The following is a 21453-nucleotide window of genomic DNA, read 5'->3' as shown; positions in this document are numbered from 1 at the left end:
ATGAAATTCCTTGTCATGTTACATAATGACTATAATAATAATCTACATAAAGTAGAGTGAGTTTTCCTATTTTCTACCATGAGATGCAACGATGAGATAACATTTCTTGGCTTAGATTGAGTACATAAAATAAGTCCTGTGAATTCCTCCTTTAAAGTGACTGTCCTGGTGCATGTCCTTCAGGGGATTGGTCCAGTGCTCAGAGAAGCCGAAGGTTAAATTTTCGGGATTTTATGAGCTGTTTGATATTGGCCACAATAGCAGTATTTACACCATGGAAATCAGCAAATGCTACTCCCCCTTCTTTGAGAGCCAGTTGTTAAAAATGGTACCAGCACCATTGTTAAGCTTCTAGCATCCCTGTTTAATAGAAGATGAAACTGAAGCTCGCTGAGATTAAGTAACTTGCCTAAACTGAAAACTTTCTCTGCTGAGGCCTTTCGGAAATCTATATAAGCGAACGAGAGTAAAGAAAGAGTCTCTTCTGAAAAATAATTTGGAAGCTACTGAAAATGGTCCTGGTTGGTGATACAGAAATTTCTACGCACAGAGTAAGAACTATTGCAAGAACTTGCCTGGCAAACCACTTTGAAGACTGACGTAGTCTCAGAGAACTCAGAGGATCCCATTTAAAACAACTTTCCGCCCTGTTCTAACAGAAGGAACCTCCGTGTAGAGTACAGTTCTCCTTGCACGGGCTGTTTGTGCATGTTCAAACCATGCAGGTGTTTATTTTGGCACACACCCCTGTGAGATGCACGCGATTTAGTAGATGCATTTGGTTTTATACCATTTGTTGAATTTTATTTCCCATTTGGTGATGTTGGTATCTTTCTAGTTTACTGTCTGGTTTAAGTCACTGCCAGCTATATCGACGTCAGTGATCGGTCCCTGTTTGGGCTTTTCATGTTTCCATGGGAGTGGTCAACTGATCACAAATCCCTTACAGACCCACCTTAGTGTGTTGCTTTTGGTTATGTATTTATTCAAGTCTAAATGATTGAAGTGGGATGAAAATGGAGATGTAAACCCAAAATTCAAGAAAGCCTTTTGAATACCATTCTACAATGGTAGGTTACTATTAATCTACTGTTAGATTAGTTTATGATTGGCTAGCAACTTGTTTTGCTTAATCCTGTAGCCTGCAAACAATGCTAGGTCGTAGGAGGTGGGGGTTATTGAGAGTTAACTCCTTTTGTAGATGGACCACCTGCAAGAAGCTGGAGAAGCCAGACACCAAGGGCAACATCTGCACCAGGCACCTTGCCTCTGGGGCCAGGCCTTAAGGTCATAGAGGTTGTTTCCTCCCCTTTGTTTGCAATATGCAAGCACAATGTAACTCAACCACAACAATCCTGTGCAAGGGTGGTTTGCTGCCCTGACAGTGCATTTCTTGGCTTATCTTCATGCTGGCTGCCAGCTCACTTAACCAGGGGTAGGAGCCCACAGGGTGAAGTGTGCTAATCACGTGAGGCAACAGGGCACTGCCTCAGATGCCACCTCCAAAACATGGGCTGGTGGAATCCAGACAGCTTCATGGGGGAATGGGAAAGAGAAGGTCTGGCCGTCTAGACAAAAACAGTGAGCCATGACACTGTTTCAAGAAGCACGGAAGCAGAGCAGTGCTGGCTGTTACGTATCAGCCTAGCACACTGCCTGGGCGTCCTAGCACAATTTCAAGTACAAAAGATGGGAAACAAAGTTCAGCAATTCTGTTATCAATGGCAGACAGTCCTGGCTGTTTTCATTCTCTCTACTGCCCATCTGTACACACACAGGGCAACTCGTGGAGAAAGGCATCTTGCTCCTAATGATATACAGATAGGATTTGTCTAAGGATGGGCATAGCTTCTATGCGTTCCAAGTAAGGAAAAAAAATACTGTCTGTTGTATAAAATATAAAACCTCATACAGTCCTGAATATCAATGTTATTCCAATTATTTAGCATAAGCGCGTCAGCATTTACTTTTCAAAATGCCATCCGAATTTCTTTTCTAAAATATGATTCCTAAGAGGCAGGTAGCTTCTTATTTAGATTAGATATTCTGGACTGGCATACCTATTATACTTCATCAGTATCATAAACCTTTAGCCCTGGGAGATAAAAAGGAAAGCTCCATCAGTTCATTCAAAAAATAGGTATTGAATTCCAGGCCAGGCACAGGAATGCTAACCAACAAGTCAATCTTGCAAGTGAGGATGAATGAGGTCTAGCATCATAAAATAACCTGGGGCTGCTTTGACCTTGCTCTGTCCTCAGACTACAGCCTGTTCTCAGAAATGCAGGCTTCAGTCTCACTAAGGATTTGGGCTCTGGGGGCTACTGATGGCCCCTGAGGTGGTAAGCCTGCAGAGCATGGTAAGAAAGGTGTGAACATACATACCCTTCCCGATGGGCCTCTCCTTTTTCCAACTCCTGAATGACCCCCAAGAGCACTTTGATGGTTTCTTGGCTTGAACTGATTAAGTTCTCCATCATCTGAAGCTGTGCTTTCAGATCGACCACTTCCGTATGAGGCACGATTTGTTGGCATTCTTCACCCACAGCGAGCGCTGTCGGACAAGGCTGGTGCTCCCGCCCCGGGGGGGCCTGAGTCTGCAGGGACGCTTCACTACATTCGGGGGACAGGCACTGCATCGGCGGCGAGCAGGCCAGGGCAGCGCCCGGCGGGGCCTGGAGCCCATTGGCCTGTGAGGCCTTCCTCCGCTCCTGGTCGGCCACGGGCCAGAGGGACCACTCGCTCGAGGGGGCGGAGTTCGACAAGGCCAGCCCGGGGGCCCCAGCGCCGGGGGCAGGTGCGTAAACGGTGGCCACCTCCGTCTTAAACACCATGCTGTGGGCCGATGCAGCGGGTTCCTCGGCGTCCGGGGTCGCCCGGTCGTGCGTTGGCTTCCCGTGCAGCTGGTCGTCGGGCTCTTGGGAGGGAGGACGAGTGGAGTTCTGGAGAGGAGCATCTCGGCAGCGGTGCAGGTCGGGGGTTTTGCGTGGCTCTGCGCCGTTGACCCCGGCGGGCTGGTCCAGCGCGTTCTCGTGCTCATCGGAGTGGAAAACCAGTGCCGCCGCCTTGTGAACCCGCTCCGCGCCCCACTGCCGGGACTCCTCCCGGGGCCCTTCCTCACTCTTCTCTTTCGAATCAATTACAAACCCATTGTTTTGGCTTTTAAAGGCATCCGCGGCTGGGATGCCTTTGAGATTCCCTTTCTTGCGGTCCAGAGGGAAAGTCTGGTAACACTTCTTAAGGTCCGGCGAGGTCTGCACACCTGTGCTCTTGGTGACGTTGGGGATGGACCTCCGAGCGGGCACGGTCATGTATTTGCGGTAGGTGGCCCTGTAGGACGCCGGCTTGCCGCCCAGCTGTCCCGAGGAGGGCTGCGTGCCCCTCTGCTCGTTCTGTGCCTCGCAGATATCCTTAAACCGCACCTGCAGGGCTTTATTACGCTTCTTAATCTGCCGGTTGGGATCCAGGGCATATTTCATCTCCAGGGCCAGGCAGGCGGCAGGCTCTACTTCACTCGCCGAGGTCGTGAGTGCGCATTTGCTGGGTTCCTTACTGACCATGGTTCCTGCAGTCGGAGACAGCAACAGACGTGTCAGTGGAACAGAAACACACACGCAAACACAGGCAGCACAAACTTTTGGCCGGAATGACTACTGCCTGCTCCCTAATTATTTTTAAACAGGTGAGGTCGGCTTTTATGTTAAGGAAAATCAGACAGGCGGAGAATCGCTGGCAGGCACAGCTTGAAATGCTTCTCAGGTATTAAAGCTTGCTTCCTTCTCCTTGTGGGATACACTCGTTTTTCTTTTGATAGTAAGGCATGTTTCCCTATTAGACAAACCTGTTTTACTATATTCATGAAGAAACCCGACGGCGCTGCCTCTTCTGCTTTGCAAATTGCCATTTCACACGCACATCTCCACTTCACAGGCAGATGGTTTTCCAAATGCAACTTACTTGGTTTGGGTTTTTACTACTTTTTTTTGAAGATGACGTGATTAATCTATTATTGGAATCCGAGAGAATTGCTATTTTCTCTTAAAGACTTCTTGGGGATTCTAGCTCCTGATCGGATAAATGCGGAGAGCCCTCCGATGAGGAACTGAGCTAAACCTATTTATGGTAGCCGTTCTGGATGCCATGGGATGGTGGGCCGTGCTGCTTTATGGGAAAAGCATAAAGGAAAAAAGTCTCTGCAGTATGGCTTGCTTCTAATGGGTTAACAGTAGCCATAGAAGGGACATGGGTTTCCCTACATCTACAAAGTCTGTGTTAGCAACTCTTTTCTTTGATTCTGTGGAGAGCGGTATTTGAAAATACTGTGTTTTTTTTTGTTTTTTTTTTTAAAGAAATTACTCATTCTAAAATCAAGTTTTGTGTTTTGATCACAACCTCTGAAAATGAACACAATGGTGGTGGTTTCAGGATTTAAATCCTGAAAGAAAATAAAATCACAAGGCTTTATGTTAATCATGCAAATTCATCTTGGGCTGAATTATTAAATGCAACTAAAAAGATGCAGGTGGCCAATGATTGCTCTGGGGGAATACCAGTGGGTAAAATGCCTTCACTTTATTAGGCAGATTCACAGCTGTGTATTACACATGGAAGAACTTTCTTGAGGGTTGAACTGAAAGCGAGAAAATATAGTTAAGTATGCTGTTTGTGAGTTAGCATTCACTTTTTTTCCCCTGTGTTCGAGAAGAAAACAGATGGGAGGAAGCTAGGCTGTACAGGGCACTGGCGTCCAAGCAAGGTGCCCAGAGAGGCCAGGTCACTGACAGGAGCCGGTGAGAGGGGAACAGGGACAGGGTCAGGCCACCATGTCCCTCCCAGAACACTTCCGTGAAATGCTAGAGGCATTGCTATCACGTGGCTGCCGCTCTGGGACCCAGTGGGTGTGTGGCCCCCAGGAGCTCTGCGGATAGAGGAGGGCCACACCTAGTACCTTCAGTGCCACACGTCCCTTTTCAAGGAGGAAACTGGGGTTCAGAGAGGTTATGATACTTAGTCATCGTCACACAGCAAGTAAGACCTACTGGCAGGATCCTGATCTACCTGACCCCCGAGTCCATGCTGTTTCTCGTCCCTCAGGTGTCCACTGAACAAAGAGGCAGGACACTTCCCCACGTCCCTAGTCCTTACTGACTTAGGATTGCAGGCTAACGGGGGTGGTGGTTCAGAGAAGGGGAAGAGAGGAGAAGCCCGGAGCCCCTGTCTGAGAGTGAGTTAATGGAACTGCCCCCACCTCGGAGTCTGGGGACTCCGTTAAGTTGACACCTCATGCCAGCATGGCACTGGCGCGGTCCAGCACTTCACTAGTGTTACTGAACGAAAGGCTTAGAGAAAATGCAGGTACTTCATCAATTCTGCCTTGAACAGTGAGCTGGGAATCATGTTACAGGACATCCAAAATAATCCCTGCAGAGTTTGGTTTCGATCACACTGGGGTTTCCCAGCCTTGGCACTCATGGCATTACAGGCTGGGTAATTCTTTGTTGGGCGGGCTCTCCTACACAGTATAGAATGTTTATTAGCATCTTGGCTTCTCTCCACTAGATATCAGTAGCACCTCCACCCCGAAGTGACAGCTAGAAGCGGCTCCAGACAAATGGCCCTGGTGGGGGGGGGGCGGGGGGGCTAACCATCCCCAGTTGAGAACCACCGCATTAGACCTGTAACCTTGGGTGGCTAGAGTGTGTCCTGAAGGTAAGGCTGGGGTGGAAAGCCACGCAAAAGACCAAGAAGGGGTGGCAGTGTCCCACCTCCCAGGGGGCAGGGTGTCTGCAAAGTGCCAGCTCTGACGCTCCAATCTGGAAAAGTTCCAGCTCTGTGCTGAGCCAGCATCGAGGGAACTCCTCACTCCATTGCAGCCTGTGTGTCCTCCGACAAAAGAATTAATCCGAAACAATCACAATCCGAGGGTAGTTTGGAAAAGACAGAGAACAAGGCTTCTTTGGTCTTTGGTGCTCTACTGGGTACTGAGGATATTTGGAAACCTTTGTCATTTGAAACTCGAAAAACTAGGCAGTTTTGGAAAGAAGAAAAGGGAGAGGTACAGACTGAACTAGATTATGGGTGGTGGGGACAGAGCATGCCTGCTAAGGGTAGATAATATATATGGTTAAGAGACACTTACTTATTCCATGAGGTTAAAAAGATGCACACAAGGGACCTCGTGTTGGGGAGAGTATGGGGGGGTGGGATAATAAGGAAATGAAATCTTAACCCTCACTCTTATCTCACGTTCATTCTTTAATGCCTTTGTTGTCCAGGTATGTCCGAATGTATTGTGCTATCATTCTGCAGAAGACCTTCATACTAGGGAAAATTTGAAAGAGAGAGCATTTTTACAAAAAGCAATTTACAGTAATTTTTCAGCCTTTTCCCTGCCACTACAGAAAAATGTGTGTCTGAATAAGTTTGTCCTACCATGCTATTCATCATCACGATTTGCCAAGAACTGCACTGAAATAATTTTTTTACATCAGTCTGCTGGTTTGGAAAGATATTCTGAGTCTTGGACCCAATCATCAAACTAATAAAACAAATCAGAAGAATTAATTGCCAGTGGCAAAATAATAATAATAAAAAATTCCTAAGCACCTCTCTGTTTCACAGGGAGTTGCAAAGTATATAAAAATCATTTCCTTATTAGTAGAAATGATGGTGATAAATAAGATTTTTTTATCAGTTTAGTTTGCTGTTGCTGAAGTTTTTTTGAGTATAGTAATGAAGTCGTCCTAATTTCACTGGTAGTAAAGACACCAAGGAGTTTTGTCGATGACTTATTTTGCCTTCAGATGAGTTTATGAGCTCTACTGATGACTGGATGATATGTTCTAAAGCTTCACAATGGAATTTTCCTGGACATTAAGAATTACTTTTATATCAAGTTGGGCACATGTTCCCAGGGTGTTCATTTACTGTTTATTGGGGGGGATTGGGCTTGAAGTGATTACCATTAAGAAAATGATTTTGTATGGAGGTTTGGGAATAGCGGAGGCAAACTATTATACATAGGATGGATAAACAACAAGGTCCTACTGCAGAGCACAGGGAACTGTATTCAATATCCTGTGACAAACCATAATGGAAAAGAATTATACGTATGTATAACTGAGTCACGTTGCTGGACAGAAGAAATTAACACAACATTGTAAATCAACTATACTTCAATAAAATTTAAAAACAAATAAAAAAATGATTGTGTCATGAAAGAAGATTGGACCTTCTCTAGATGAGAGTCTGAGACAAGTGGAACTTCCTGGCACACTCGTTTTTCATCGTTCCTTCATGCATTCGTTCATGTACACGCTACACTGTAATCTCAACGTTCAGTCCATAAGTTCCCTGTTTCTGTGTCCTAACCAAATGCCAGCACTGTCCTAGGCACTTGCATCTTCTCCTTGACTCTGATGACAGCCTCACAGGGGCGGTACTATTGTTATCCTCAAGCTGCAGATCGAGAAACTGAGGCACAAGATTTTTTCGAAACCTGCTCAGAATCACACAGCCAGTGCATCCCTTTAAGTCCCATGCATTAAACAACTACCCCTGCCTGGGGAAATCTGTAACTGGAAGTGACCCGTGATAAACCTCATAAAGCATCAAACAGCTGGAACTCACGTAAGCAATTTCCTTGGCCTGTTGCCACAAAGTATCTGGGTGCAGGTTATGCAGAGAACCTCCAGGTAGGTCCCAGGAACGTACCTGGTCCTAGAGCACAGACTCAACAAGGGTTGCCTTGAATTTTGGATTGAGCATGACACCAAAATGGCATTTTCAACGATGGCTTGCCTTGGCTGTGTCACTGCAGAGAACCATGGACTCTTGGAGTTAATCTCTTGGCTCTAAAGCAGCAAGAGTTCAGAAAGTTTATTTTTCATAAGAAAATTGTGTTTTAGAATTCACTGGACTGTGCTGTCTTGAGGTGAAAATGGCAAGTCATGGTTGCGCCTGGCTAGCTCAGGGAGAGCTTGATGTCAAGGAGCTGTTTGGAATATAAATGTCTTAATTACCCTCAAATTAAATTTCATAATCAAATGTGAGTTGTAAATATATAAACCCTGTATTTTTAGATTAGTGATGGAGAGTCATCTCTGCATGCTGGTTTAAATTAATAGCTTATATAAAGATGTTCATCCCAGCTTAAAGGAGTGAAAAATGGAAGCAACTAAACGCCTAACAATAAGTAAATGGTTAAGTAAATTATGGTGTACATTCACTCAGTGAGGCCATTAAAATGATAATTATAAAGATTACTTAGGACTTCCCTGGTGGCGCAGTGGTTAAGAATCCACCTGCCAATGCAGGGGACAAGGGCTCGAGCCCTGGTCCGGGAAGATCCCACATGTCACGGAGCAACTAAGCCCGTGTGCCCCAACTACTGAGCCTGCGCTCTAGAGCCCGCGAGCCACAACTACTGAGCCCACGCACCACAACTACTGAAGCCTGCGTGCCTAGAGCCTGTGCTCCGCAGCAAGAGAAGCCACGCAATGAGAGCCTGCGCACCTCAACGAAGGGTAGCCCCCACTCACTGCAACTAGAGAAAGCCTGTGCGCAGCAACGAAGACCCGATGCAGCCAAAAATAAATTAATTAATTAATTAATTTAAAAAACAAGATTATTTAGTATCGGAAAAAAACGCTTACGAAATAATGTTAAGTGAAAGAAAGCAATCTACCAAATTGTACTGGAAGAACATGAACAAAACTGGACATCATTGTGGTGTTGAGATAGTGCTTTTGGGGAGGTTTATTTTCCCTTCTGTTTTCCAGGTTGGGTAGGGGGAGTTGCAGTGTCGTTATGTTGTTTGCCAATGAAAAAAACACAGGGCAAAGTTAGTCCACACCTTAGGGTAGCATGACAGGATCAGGCCTCTGGAAAGTAGAAACACTTGGATCAAAAGAAGAAAAACCTAGAAATGATTAGATCTGGGTACAAGCAGTCTCCCAAAGGTCATCTTTTATTGTTTTGAGGAAACCTTGGATAAAGAAAGAAAATGAATTTCAAAATCCTCACAGTGTTTGTGTGTGTATATGTGTATCTGCAGGGTGTAGACGTCTACATACATGCCTCTGTACATAGGTGTGTGCAGACTGGCTGGGAGATCCAGGGAGCGTTTAGTAGAAGATAAATCCGTATGTGCGAAAACTCACTGTCGGCTGGAATTTGCCATCTGTTTTAATTAGGAATCAAGCAGTTTTGACCTATAATCTGCAGTTACCATCTGAAGGAAACTTTGTGGGATTTCAGCACGAGAGAGACTCTCCACTGGGTTAGTTCTGTTCTTAGTGTCTGCAGGGACCTGAGAGGTTTCCAGTCTGGCCCTGAGCTGTGATATAAATGGCATAATGCAGTCGACTGACAGTGGGGGCTGGGGAATGGGACGGCCTTGCTAAGACACCTCCCAGGGTCGCATCCGTCAGTGGATACAGCAAAAAAGCTAGGCAAGCAACCCGATGAGTTTGGAAAGGGACTGCGTGACATTATTGGTTGTTCTCGTTGCTTTCCCGCTGTTGAGACACCTTGGTGTCAAAGATACTGGCTGGGATTCAAGATTAATTGGGTCAGCATTTTATTCTATATGCAGAGGGAATGCCTGAACATTAGGCTACTCGGGGAGGGGGGGTGAAAAAGAATATCCCATGCCTTAACACGCTGCTTCCCGGAGGGAAAGGGAAGTGAGACAGAGCCTCGCCCGTTAATGAATTCATCTGCCTTCTGAAATAGTTAACATTAAGACCTGTTTTATAGGTCTTAATGACTGATTGATTCTTCCAAAATGGGAACCCTCCGCTCCTCAGGGCAAAGCTAACTGCTATAGATTTTGGACTGTGTCTAAGTTAGATTTATTATCCAGTTTAATTTCCTTTAATACACTGAGATGATATTTTCCCAGACATTTGTTCTCTTCTTCAGAGGTCATTAAGAGGGCTGAAATGGGGTAAAAAAGTGAATGCCGACACCCTCCTGAGATCGAGCCCTGGGCAGAGACTGCTCCCATCTCAGCCTCCAATGCGGTGGCCCATTGGAGGAAACGCCCAAGTCACACCCCACTCCCTGGATTTATGGACTGTTGCAGTGAGGCCTCCATCATTAAGAAGTGAGGACCATCCAGTCGGAAGCAGGGCAAAGGGCACTCAGGGAGCTTCACTGCAGGTCTTGGGCAGAAGAAACAGCATGGCAGCTGGGGCCCCGGCTCATGTATATCTTTGATTTCAGAAAACCCATTTTAACCTACTGAAAACCTTTACTCAATTACTTCAGCCACGTAACATAAATAGATTCTCACTGGCCTGTTTCTAATGAGTGGGAACAGAGGGAGTGAACCATCCATTTTCTACATGGATGCTTGGGTCTGGTGTTGAGGTTTTAGAAGAACCAGAAGATGCCCTTTGGACCAGGCTTTCCTCTTCATTTGTGTTTCACTATTTACTTAGTTCTTCGACGTTCAGCTTATACTGACATTAACCTTTGTTCGTCCTCTGTCCAAATAGAATCTAAATTACTAGAAATGAATTAGCAAAAGTTTATGATGGTGGCAAAAACCAACTGGAAAAAATACCTCCTCCAAATGAGATGTTACATCACTGTAAGAAAATTTTTTTTTTAATTTTTATTTATTTATTTATTTATTTATTTATTATTTTTGGCTGTGTTCGGTCTTCGTTTCTGTGCGAGGACTTTCTCTAGTTGCGGCGAGTGGGGGCCACTCTTCATCGCGGTGCGCGGGCCTCTCACTGTCGTGGCCTCTCTTGTTGCAGAGCACAGGCTCCAGACGCGCAGGCTCAGTAATTGTGGCTCACGGGCTTAGTTGCTCCGCGGCATGTGGGACCTTCCCAGACCAGGGCTCGAACCCGTGTCCCCTGCACTGGCAGGCGGATTCTCAACCACTGCGCCACCAGGGAAGCCCCAACACTGTAAGAAATTTTATGTGTCGCAGTTAGCTTTGCTAACTAACAATGTCCAAAAAGAATTCAGTAAACCTGGTTCCAACAGCTCACCAAAATCATCTGTAAGACCAGTCAGAGGAACTGATTTCCCAACTCCTCTTGTCTCCCCCATCAGTATGACAATTACAGAAAATGTTAACTATAGGGCCTTAGTTTTGAGCATAGCTTATAAGTGCATTTAGATTACTGTAGCAAATAGCTCACCTACTCTATTCCCTGATGGTTCCAAGTAATTAAGCAACAATCAGCTGGTAGTTTGGGGCCCAACCCCAAGAGGCTGGAATTAGTAGGATGCAAATGAGATGGCTTTCCTTTCTTAAGACTATTTATGGGAATCTCACTCCTTTGAGAACGTGTGCATACTGGGATGGGCTTTGGGCTTGTTTTGCCTTATTGATGAACTATGGTGAATCCATACTTTTTTTTTTTTTACTAAATGGCATGTTTTGACTCATGATATATCTGAAGCTAAAATTAGAACAGTAATTTCCCCAAGAAATAACTGTCAAAAGAGTATGTTTTCCCTGCTGCTTCTACCAGCTGAATCTCAGGATACCATATTGGAACACCCCGGCAGGGTTTCTGCTTGGAGGTTACCATTCACTACAATTGAAATCAATTAGAGTTGAGGATGTAATCCATCTCTCTGGCAAGGCCATGGGAGTGTCCATCTATTACCATCTAAACGGATCCCCCGTGTGTTTTTCATTTGTAGTGTGTCGCCCGTGTTTCCATGGTCTGGCCAAACTGTAGACTTTGCAAGGTCTTGGGTGTACTGCAGCGGTAGCAAGCCAAGAAAGAAAGGGAGAAATGAGCATTTCTTGTCATCGGCTTCTATTTATAAGTGGATGGCAAAATGTAGAGAGACAACCGCCCAGGTCAGAATCCTAACAAAAAGCCACAGTCAGAGTCAGGGTGTGTGGTCTTCCCACGTATGGCTCATGTTTTATCAGCTGGGGTCCAGGGTGGAAAGGTTGCTTGGTCTGAACACTTGAGTCTTTCCTTTGATTCTTGGGCTAAAAATGATGCAGGGATTATTTAATCTGAGAGGACCAAAAGGACATGAATTAAGACCCCTTTCCTTCCACTGCAGCTGATGAACAATGAGGGGGAACCTCAGAAGTAGTTCATTACCCTCAAGAGCGATGTCGTCAGTGTAGACCAAACTTAGGCTCGGCAGGGAGAGAGTGTACACTCTCACTGAGGACAGGGAAACTGAGGGAACGTTACTAGTAGCAAGTGATAGTTCCCAACTGTAGGTGCACTAAGGGTGAACTTTCAGTGTTTAGGACCCAAAATGTCATTGTTAGGGGTGGGAGATGAAAAAGAGAAAACAAAAAGTGTCTGTGTGTCACACACTTTAGCATCCAAATAGCTGTCACATTTTATTCCTTAACATAAATTCGACTTCTCATTGATCCTGGTGGGATTTTCTACTCTGCCAGGCCAGTTGGTTTGTTAATTCCTTCCTTGACTAACAGCTGTTGTGAACTTATGTCTTCTCCGTGCATAACAATATGTAGCTACTTGTAAAAAAATATGAAGCTACACGCCTCCCCCACATGAAAATCTCAGTTAGCATCTCTGGCAGCCTGGAGGACTCTGTGCCCTCCTGGGAGGAGGGCTGGCACAGGGCAATGGCCTGAGACCTTGGTGGTCTGTACTCAACCCAGTAACAAAGCTACTGTGCTCACCTCAGCTGAGCATGGAGCAGAGGTGCCCGGTGTTAAATGCAGGACTGAACTTGTCTTACCGGGGGGTCAGGAGATCCCAGCCCATCCATCGTAGGCTAGTGTGAGTCTCTGAGTCCTTTTATTCTGAGGATGCCTTAACAGCTGCTGACACTGCTTTGCCTGACTGACTCCCTAGTTAAATGCCCCCAACCCAGCCATCACCAGGTCCCACTGATTTTTGTTTTTCCTTCCTCTTGCTTCACCTATTGATTTCTTCCGTTTTGTTCCCACCGTTCCCACCTTGACCTTGGTGTTTTTACATCCCCTGCCCTCAGCTCTCTATCCCTCCATCCTGCATGTTCTCTTAGCCCAGGCTTCAAGTGCAAGCATCTCTCCTCTCTGTGGGTACCTACCTGAGTCCCAGTTTGGTAGTGCTTCCAAAAAGCAATTTTTTAAGGGTCCTCTATAATCTTTCCCATCCTGCTAATCTCCCTGGACTTCTCATGGGTACTCACAAACTCTGTCTGTTCAAGTTAAGTCAGTTCCTGTACTGTCTCTAGAATACACCCTGGTCACTCCCTACTTTGTGTCTTTGCTTCCGGTGGTTCATGTTCTGGGGCTGTGCCCCACCCTCCTTTTTAATGGTCCGGGCCTAGCCTTGCCTTCTCTGGCTCCTCCAGTCTTCATGGCGGCTTCCATTGACTCAGTGAATGGCACCTGCACGTGGAGGGTGACGTGTGCTGGGCACCCAGGGAATCGAGGAACCGTCCTCGGCAATGTGCAGCTCAGCGTGGGAAAGACATTCCTCTGCGGATAGCACCAGCCCACTGTGCTCAGGACCATCCTGGCGTCAGGAAGAAGAAAGTGCTGAGAGAGGGCTCCCTGGGAGTCAAGGCAGGCCTCCCCTGGGAGACATGGAAAAGTTGGCCTAAAGCCTGAGTCACTTTTCTTTGATGTGCCCATTCTCTCTTCTTACACGTATGTAAGTGTTTGTAGACTAGGTTCCGCTAAGCATCGCCTCTCTCTCGAACTCAATCAGCCTTTGATCCTTGCTAATTAGTTTAAGAATATAATGATACACATCCCAGGATCCTCACAGCAGGGGCCTTACCCATGACATTTTAAGAAGGTGTAGAGTGGGTACTCAGTATTACTGGCTTTCATGGAGTCTTTCTGCGTAACCTGGATCCTCAGATCTGGTGAACACGGCTGTGTTCTGCAACCTGGGTAGGGATCGGATGAGTGGAAAGGGAACGGGACAGAGTTTCATTAGTTTGAGTAAAACCATGTCCTCAGATTTTTATCTTCTGAACCTTGGTGGAACTATCTTGCGTTTGGTTGTTACACGGTATTACTTCTAATTTTTTTCCGTGCAGGTGGAGGGAAACGAAGATGACACACACACTCACAAAAATGAGTAGATGGTTCAGAAGTGGTGTGTATTTTATAGTTAATCATAAAGTGCATTGGGGCCCTTACAACATATTTGTTATAGTAAATGTGACCAGCAGGCTTGTTCTTACACTGCCCAGCTTTCTTCTTGGGAGTGGGAGGTGGTCATGGCAGAATAAATTAAGAATTTAATTCAAAAATCTCAATAGCTTGCGATAACATAAACATGTTAGAGAGCATGGAATCGGTGTAATCTCAGCCTTCTAATTGGACTCTAGATTTTGCTATAGAGGAGGAACCCCTGACCTTTCAGGGCCGGGGGTGGGGAATCAATAGAGGGTTGGGAATCGCACCTTTGCATTGAGTTACTTCAGAGCGTGTGTGTTTTGGCCCAAAGGTGTTGAATGAAATAAATAGCTTTTCATTTTTCCTTACTTTGAAATGAGAACATAAAGTATAAAATCGCACTCAATAAATAAAATCAGTAGTTAGAAATATAATTCTACGCTACTGTTTGTGATGAACATGGGGAGGAAGGAAAAGGGAAATGGGGAAATAAAATGAGAGGGAGAACGTGAGGGGAACAGTGAAGGCTAGAACCGCACAGACAGGCACAGGAGAGGAAGGGAGGTGCTCAGGGAAGCCAGTCCAGGCGGAGGGCATTACATCCTGAGTGCTATTAACTGGGGTTGGAGGCACAGATCGTTCTGATGGACCAGAGCCACGACCGTCAGCTTTCCACTGCTCTGTATCAGGCAGCTGCAGCAACCCTTCTCCTCCCGTACAGAACAGAGCTGGACAGTTCCTCCCAGGGCAAAACAAAAATCAAGCCAAGGACAGGTAACTGAGGCGGGACCATCATACAGTTTCACATTTTATGAAGCACCCAACACACAATGAACACAAGTGTTAAACTGAATGAATAATCACATTTTAAGTTGACGTTTCTGTGTTCTGCTTCTGCCTTTTAATCTCTCTGGCACCTTGCTGGAACTGATGCTGTATTCCTTCACAGGGATTGTGGTAAAGGGAGAGAGAACAGAGAGGTAAGACTGTGGAGGTTCAAGAAGTTAGCGTCGCTGTGCATAAGCAGTACCGCTGATCTTGAAATGATTCTCTGTGCCCATCAGAATCCTAAAAATATTGTTTTAAAGGAAAACATAAGCCTTTCCAAAACCTCAAACGACCCCTCTATACTTGGCTTTCTTGAAACTTTGGAGGAGAGCACAGCATTGAAGAAGTGGTACGTTTTACAAGTTTTGTTGTTGTTGTTTTTAAAGACAGCCTTTCTGGCAACGTAGGGGAAAAGAATCCGAAGGGAGGCTGTGCTCATCCCAGAGGAAGTAGGAAAACACGCATCTTCCTCAAGGCCTCCATCCTTGGGCCTGACTCTCTAGAATACATATATTGGTCCCCAGCCCAGTCTAGGTGGTCAGAGTTTCTGGGGAAACTGGTGACAGGATGGCCGAGATCATTTTGCTAATGCATGCAAGATGAAGAACCACCGGCCTCCGTGTCTTGTTTTGTTCCCCTCATTCTCTTGTATTTCCTGCTGTATCCCTGAAGCTTGGAGCTACATGGGACACATAAAAGGTACCCATAAATATTTACCAAATGAAGGGATGAATGAGTGATATCCCAGGGGAGCAAGCAGAGCCGTCCCCTTCTAGTTTTTCTAGAATGAACCTGGGACTCAGCCAGGGGTTGCTGATCACCAAACAGAGCCCAGGTCGAGGCCAGCAGGGTGGGCTTTCCATGGCTCTGTTCATGGAGTATCAGTGGGCATGGATTCCCCTTCCACAGGGAGGGACAATTAGCGACCTGTCATTGTCATCGTTTAAAATACAGGTCTTTTGCAATGTGGATTAATTATCAAGTGGCGAATTCCAGGTAAATTGTCACCTGGCAGGTCCATAGCAGGAATATGACATATTCACATCTTTTTTTCTTTTGCTGATTCTGGCTGGGGATGCAGCACATCTAGGATTCTGCCCCTTCCTAGGAATTCCGTGGGTGGGGGCAGCTCTTCTCACCAGGGATCTGGGGTTTGAGATGAGTTATTAGTGCCAGTGCTTCTCAGTGAATGATTTAGATGTAGGATTGTATAAGTTAGCAAGGGGGTATGCAAGGTCATCCCTTAGACTAGACTCATTCTAGTCTTTTCTTGTCATGGTCATTCCTGTCTATGTCGTATCACACGGTGCTTAAGAACTGGGGTTTAGAGACTGACTGCCTGGCTTTGAGTTCTGGCCCTTCCGCATATTAGCCCAGAATCCTGAGCACATTATATGACCTGGGCAAGTAAAGGTAATAAAAAGCTAATGTTTCTATCCTGCTTGGCATGGGTTAGGTACCATTTTGTACTTTATCCATGTTCTTACATTGCATTCTCCAAATACTCTCTGAAGGAGGAGTTACCATATTTTAAAAGGTGGAGAAACTGAGCACTGAGAAATGAGTCCGTGTCCACATCACCCAGATAGTAATTGGCAGAACTGGGGGTGCAGGTGTGGACAGTGTCCCCTGGACACGGCTCTCAGTGCTCTGATCCTGTGATGAGGGCTCAGGAGGCAGGTGCCTATGAAGCCCTCAGTATGTGGTCCTGGTGATGCTGCTGCTGGTGATGAAGTGCTGTTGACAAGGACAACGCGCTTAAGAATACGTTATGGGTGTAGATGACACTGGATATGTTATTTGAGAGAAACAGGTTTGAGAACCGCTTGTAAGGTTTCCACTTTGGCTGATTAAAAAGTATACAGTTGGACTTCCCTGGTGGCGCAGTGGTTAAGAATCCGCCTGCCAATGCTGGGGTCATGGGTTCGAGCCCTGGTCCGGGAAGATCTCACATGCCACGGAGCAACTAAGCCCGTGCGCCACAACTACTGAGCCTGCACTCTAGAGCCCGTGAGCCACAACTACTGAGCCCGCGTGCCACAACTACTGAAGCCCGCATGCCTAGAGCCCATGCTCCGCAACAAGAGAAGCTACTGCAATGAGAAGCCCGTGCACTACAACAAAGAGTAGCCCCCGCTCGCCGCAACTAGAGAAAGGCCGCGTGCAGCAACGAAGACCCAATGCAGCCAAAAATAAATAAGTAAAAATAAAAAAAAAAAGTATACAGTTGTCCTAGGTTTTTACTTGAAAACAGGGCATGCCAGTGGTCATTTTCACATAATCTTTAGATGTAGAGTTAGAATTGATGTGATGCTTTGATGTAAATAGAATTTAAATGGTCACTAGGAATGAATTGAGAGCCGGGGGCCCTGGATTCCAGTCCATCTCTACCACTCACTCAGCAGTTGATCATGCCCCATCGAGAAGCCATGCCTCCCCTGAGCTTCCCCTGCGCAGCAAGAGCAGGTGATATTTTCATAGACCCAGTGTTGCAACCATGTGATAAATTCCATCATTTAGCCTAACCCTTGGGGATTTTTGCCACACTAGCAAATCTGATAGAAACAATAAATAAAGCAGGGACATACTTAGAGGATAGTAAATAGTATACATGGAGACAAATAGAAATAGCAAAAACAAAACAAACAAGAATGGAAAATACTTCTATGAAGCCACTGAACTAACAACTACTTTGAAAACAGACAGACGGTAAATATTTGAGAAAAGCAGTTATCATGGGGTTTTTCAATGGCCTGAGAAGTCAAATGAAAAATATGGTTTAAAAGTGAGAAACTTATCTTTTTTAACATTTTTAAAATTTCAAACTCTCCACGCTTGCAGGTGGTATGAACTTTTCTTGGGAGTGATTCTTCGGCGCACTTCCCCAAGCTAGGCGAGTCTTAAGTGCATGACTAACGGGGAACTAGTTGTCTAGTTGTTTGTGCCATGCAATTTCAACAAGGAAAAAAGAAACAAACAAACAAAAAAACCCCAAGTCGTTATGAGCCACTCTGGTATTGATTAGAAAAGAAGCGCTACGTTGATGGGTCTGGCGCAAAAACCAATGGAGTGGACATGTCGTGACGTCATTTTGAGAGGTGGGGTCAAGGCTAAGAGACCAGACGTCTTCTGGTGGTCTTGGGTTGACCCAGTGAACTCTCCGGTATTTTGGTAAAGTGAAAATTCCTTTCAACCCCAAAATGTCAGCATTTGGGGTAAAAGAGCATTTAATCTCTTGGATTGAGGCGAGATAGAGTCATCATCTGTCCTGTTCTTCTCCCTTGTTTCATTCACTCTAACACTAGGTCACTAAACTTAAACACATTCTTTCTTTCTTTATTCTTTAAAATTTATTTATTTATTTATATATTTTTGGCTGTGTTGGGTCTTCGTTGCTGCATGCAGGCTTTCTCTAGTTGCGGCGAGCAGGGGCTACTCTTCATTGCAGTGGATGGGCTTCTCATTGCGGTGCCTTCTCTTGTTGCGCAGCACGGACTCTAGGTGTGCAGGCTTCAGTCGTTGTGGCACGCAGGCTCGGTAGTTGTGGCTCGTGGCTCTAGAGCGTGGGCTCAGTAGTTGTGGCTCGCTGGCTCAGTAGTTGTGGCTTGTGGCTCTAGAGCGCAGGCTCAGTAGTTGTGGCTTGCAGGCTCAGTAGTTGTGGCTCGCAGCTCTAGAGTGCAGGCTCAGTAGTTGTGGCATGCGGGCTCAGGAGTTGTGGCTTGTGGCTCTAGAACACAGGCTCAGTAGTTGTGGCTCACAGGCTCAGTAGTTGTGGCTCATGGCTCTAGAGCGCAGGCTCAGCAGTTGTGGCGCACGGGCTCAGTAGTTGTAGCTCGCAGGCTCCAGAGTGCAGCTTCAGTACTTGTGGTGCACGGGCTCAGCAGTTGTGGCTCGGAGGCTCAGTAGTTGTGGCTCACGGGCTTAGCTGCTCCGCGGCATGCGGGATCCTCCTGGACCAGGGCTCGAACCCATGTCCCCTGCCTTGGCAGGTAGCTTCTTAACCACTGCGCCACCAGGGCGAGCCCACATTCTTTCTTTAAAAACTCAGCTTCTACTCATGTGAACTTTTACCAAAGGAAACTCGATAAGGTTGAGTTTGGGGGTGGAAAACCCCAGAACTTTGATCCTCTTTTCTTTCCTGGTCACTGTATGGTGCAGATGTAAGGACTGTTCATCTCCAGAAGCTGTCTTCATTGTTAGCATCTTCTCACAAGACTTCCTTTTAATTCCTACTTCAAAACAACTTGAAACGGAAGAAAAAAAAATTTTGTCCAATCTGGAGTCTGTGAATTTCTAGCAAGATCACTGACTAGGTTTATTGTTAATAGCCTCATTAAATATTCATGAAGCACCTGTTATTTGATAGGGCTATTCTTAGTCCTTTAAGAATTTCTCTGTGTTGAGGATCCTTTGATCCAGTTTTCTTCTCTTTGAGAGTATATCTCATGGACATTCTAAGAAGTAAGAAATGATGAAGAACTTATCTTTTAAAATAATATTTCCAGTTGGAAACTCAAGTTCAAATTTCTGATAGTAATCATATCTTCCCCCCCCCCCCCCCCAAATCTGCTGGCTCCCTGGCTTCTCTGTTTCCATTGAGTCCCCAGCCACCTTGTCTGCCTGGGTTAGTAGCATCTTTAATGCCTTCTTCACGTTGCCATGTCATAAAGATTTGCCGCCGGGGATGTCTCTCTCCCAGCCACCCCCTTATATACCATTCCCACTGTCACCAGTCACCTTTGCTACCAGTTAATTCTCACCTGTCACACCCTCTCAGCCGATCTCTAGCTGTCAAGACTTAATCTTCTGGAAGTGTATGTGATTGTTCAAAACATTCAGTGGTTACCCATCACCAGTGAACATAGGACCTTTCTTTCCTGCCTGTTCCTCTGTTAACTGACTTCAAATTGCTTCTTCACTCTCTGATCTTCACCCCGAGACCTTTGCCCAGTGTCACTTCTTACCCTTCCCACCCAAGTCTCTTGCTCTGAGTACGCGGCAGCTGTGCTTAAGCTGCAGAATTTGTGTGTACGGGGCCAGTCTCAACCCTTGTCTCAGCCAGGACATTACCCTTTCCTGCCTGGGAACCTTCAAAGCACACCGCTGGTCCTCTCCTGATCCTACCTCCCACCTCCTCTCGCCCTCCTGGCCTTGAACTTCTTGAGGATCTCTCACTCATCTTGCAACACCTCACACATTGCCATGGCCGCTGTTGCTACTGTCGGGTACATTTCCACAAACCAGCCTTCCTTTCTGGACCAAGCCATCTGTGTATCAACCTACTTTCCAGTGCTTGCCCATTATCAAGTCCAGGTTTAATAGTTCCATTACATTTCCAAGGATGCTAAAATCACTTACTACAAAAGCAAGCAGCTTCCAGGGAGCAAAATGCAGATCATATGAGGTGTTCTGAGTCTAAATACTAAGTATACACAGAAAAGCTAAGGAGATAGGCAGCTGACAAACACTGGATACTTCCTAGGGAACAACCACTATGGAGCGACCCACATCACTGGTGGAATGACCTAGAAACACAAAGATTGGTCAGTTTCATTATCGTTGACAGTGGAGATGCTGAACCTCCAGGGTGATTTCTTAACTGAGCAGCTGAGAGGAGGCCCCAGACCATCAGCCTCCTTTTCCTGCCCTTTTCTCTCTGGAGTCTGGGTGAGGCGAGAGAGTAACTTTTATTTGCAGGGCTGCTTGTAATATTTCTGGCATCCCAAATCCTCCTTCTCATGTATTTCATATGCTGTAGTTGACTGCGTTTCATTTTATGCCCGAGGCTAGATTATTAAGGATTGAATTGGAATTTTCCATAGTAACTGCGATATAAACTTTGACCAGCCTTTTGCTATGCTGTTGTGATTTTTCAAAAAGTTTCTTCACCCGTGTCGTGGCCATAATAGAGTAACTCGGGTGAAGGTTCAGTGTGTAAACGTGAGTCTCTCCTCCTTTTTTGCTCCAATTCCTAAGAGCAAGATGACATGGTAAAGAGAGCTTGTCTGTGGATGTACAATACTTTGAATAATCAGTTCAATACTCTACAGAAGCAATATTCGCAAATGATAAATTTGAAGACTGTTCTTTCCAAATTCCTTGGAAATACGGTGTTAGCCAAAAGGTTTATAATTTAGAAACCTAAGTCTTTCTTGTCCTTAATATCTGCTTTTCTGTAGTCGAGTTAATTTTCTTTCTCTCCCAACTAGAGCTGGGAATATGCACTCAGCAGAAAGACACAGAGCCATCAGGTTAAAGTGTTTTGTTTTTATTTACATCAGCGATTTGTCACTTGATAATTAATATCTTTGTCTACCTTAGAGCCCCTCAACTCTTTCACTGTGGTGTGAACGATGTCTCAAGTACGTATGACTCAGACCCATACTGAATGTCACGGTGGCTTATGGCAATATTGCTGTGCACCTACCCCTATGGTAGAGGGGGTGTTTGAAATAGTTTATATCAGGAATTGAATTTGGAACCCGGAAATGTCTCCAAGTTATGTTTTTTGTCAATCTGAGAGGTAAGATTCTTGG

General features: G+C 45.7%; 2 protein-coding genes across 3 annotated transcripts in view; one reads left to right on the top strand and one right to left on the bottom strand.

Moving 5' to 3' along the window:
- Positions 1–21453, top strand: part of DOCK1 (dedicator of cytokinesis 1) — a 532415-nt gene that overhangs the window by 245525 nt on the left and 265437 nt on the right. The window lies entirely within an intron of this gene.
- Positions 1–21453, bottom strand: part of INSYN2A (inhibitory synaptic factor 2A) — a 57704-nt gene that overhangs the window by 32607 nt on the left and 3644 nt on the right. Inside the window, exon 2 of the mRNA XM_057531555.1 lies at positions 2386–3565. Coding sequence (XP_057387538.1) covers positions 2386–3560 — 1175 coding nt within the window. The 5' untranslated portion in view covers positions 3561–3565. The remainder of the gene's footprint in view (positions 1–2385; positions 3566–21453) is intronic.

This window comes from Balaenoptera acutorostrata, chromosome 16 (genome assembly GCF_949987535.1).
Source record: "Balaenoptera acutorostrata chromosome 16, mBalAcu1.1, whole genome shotgun sequence".
NCBI classification, from domain to species: domain Eukaryota; kingdom Metazoa; phylum Chordata; class Mammalia; order Artiodactyla; family Balaenopteridae; genus Balaenoptera; species Balaenoptera acutorostrata.
This window is presented reverse-complemented; position numbering and strand designations above follow the sequence as displayed.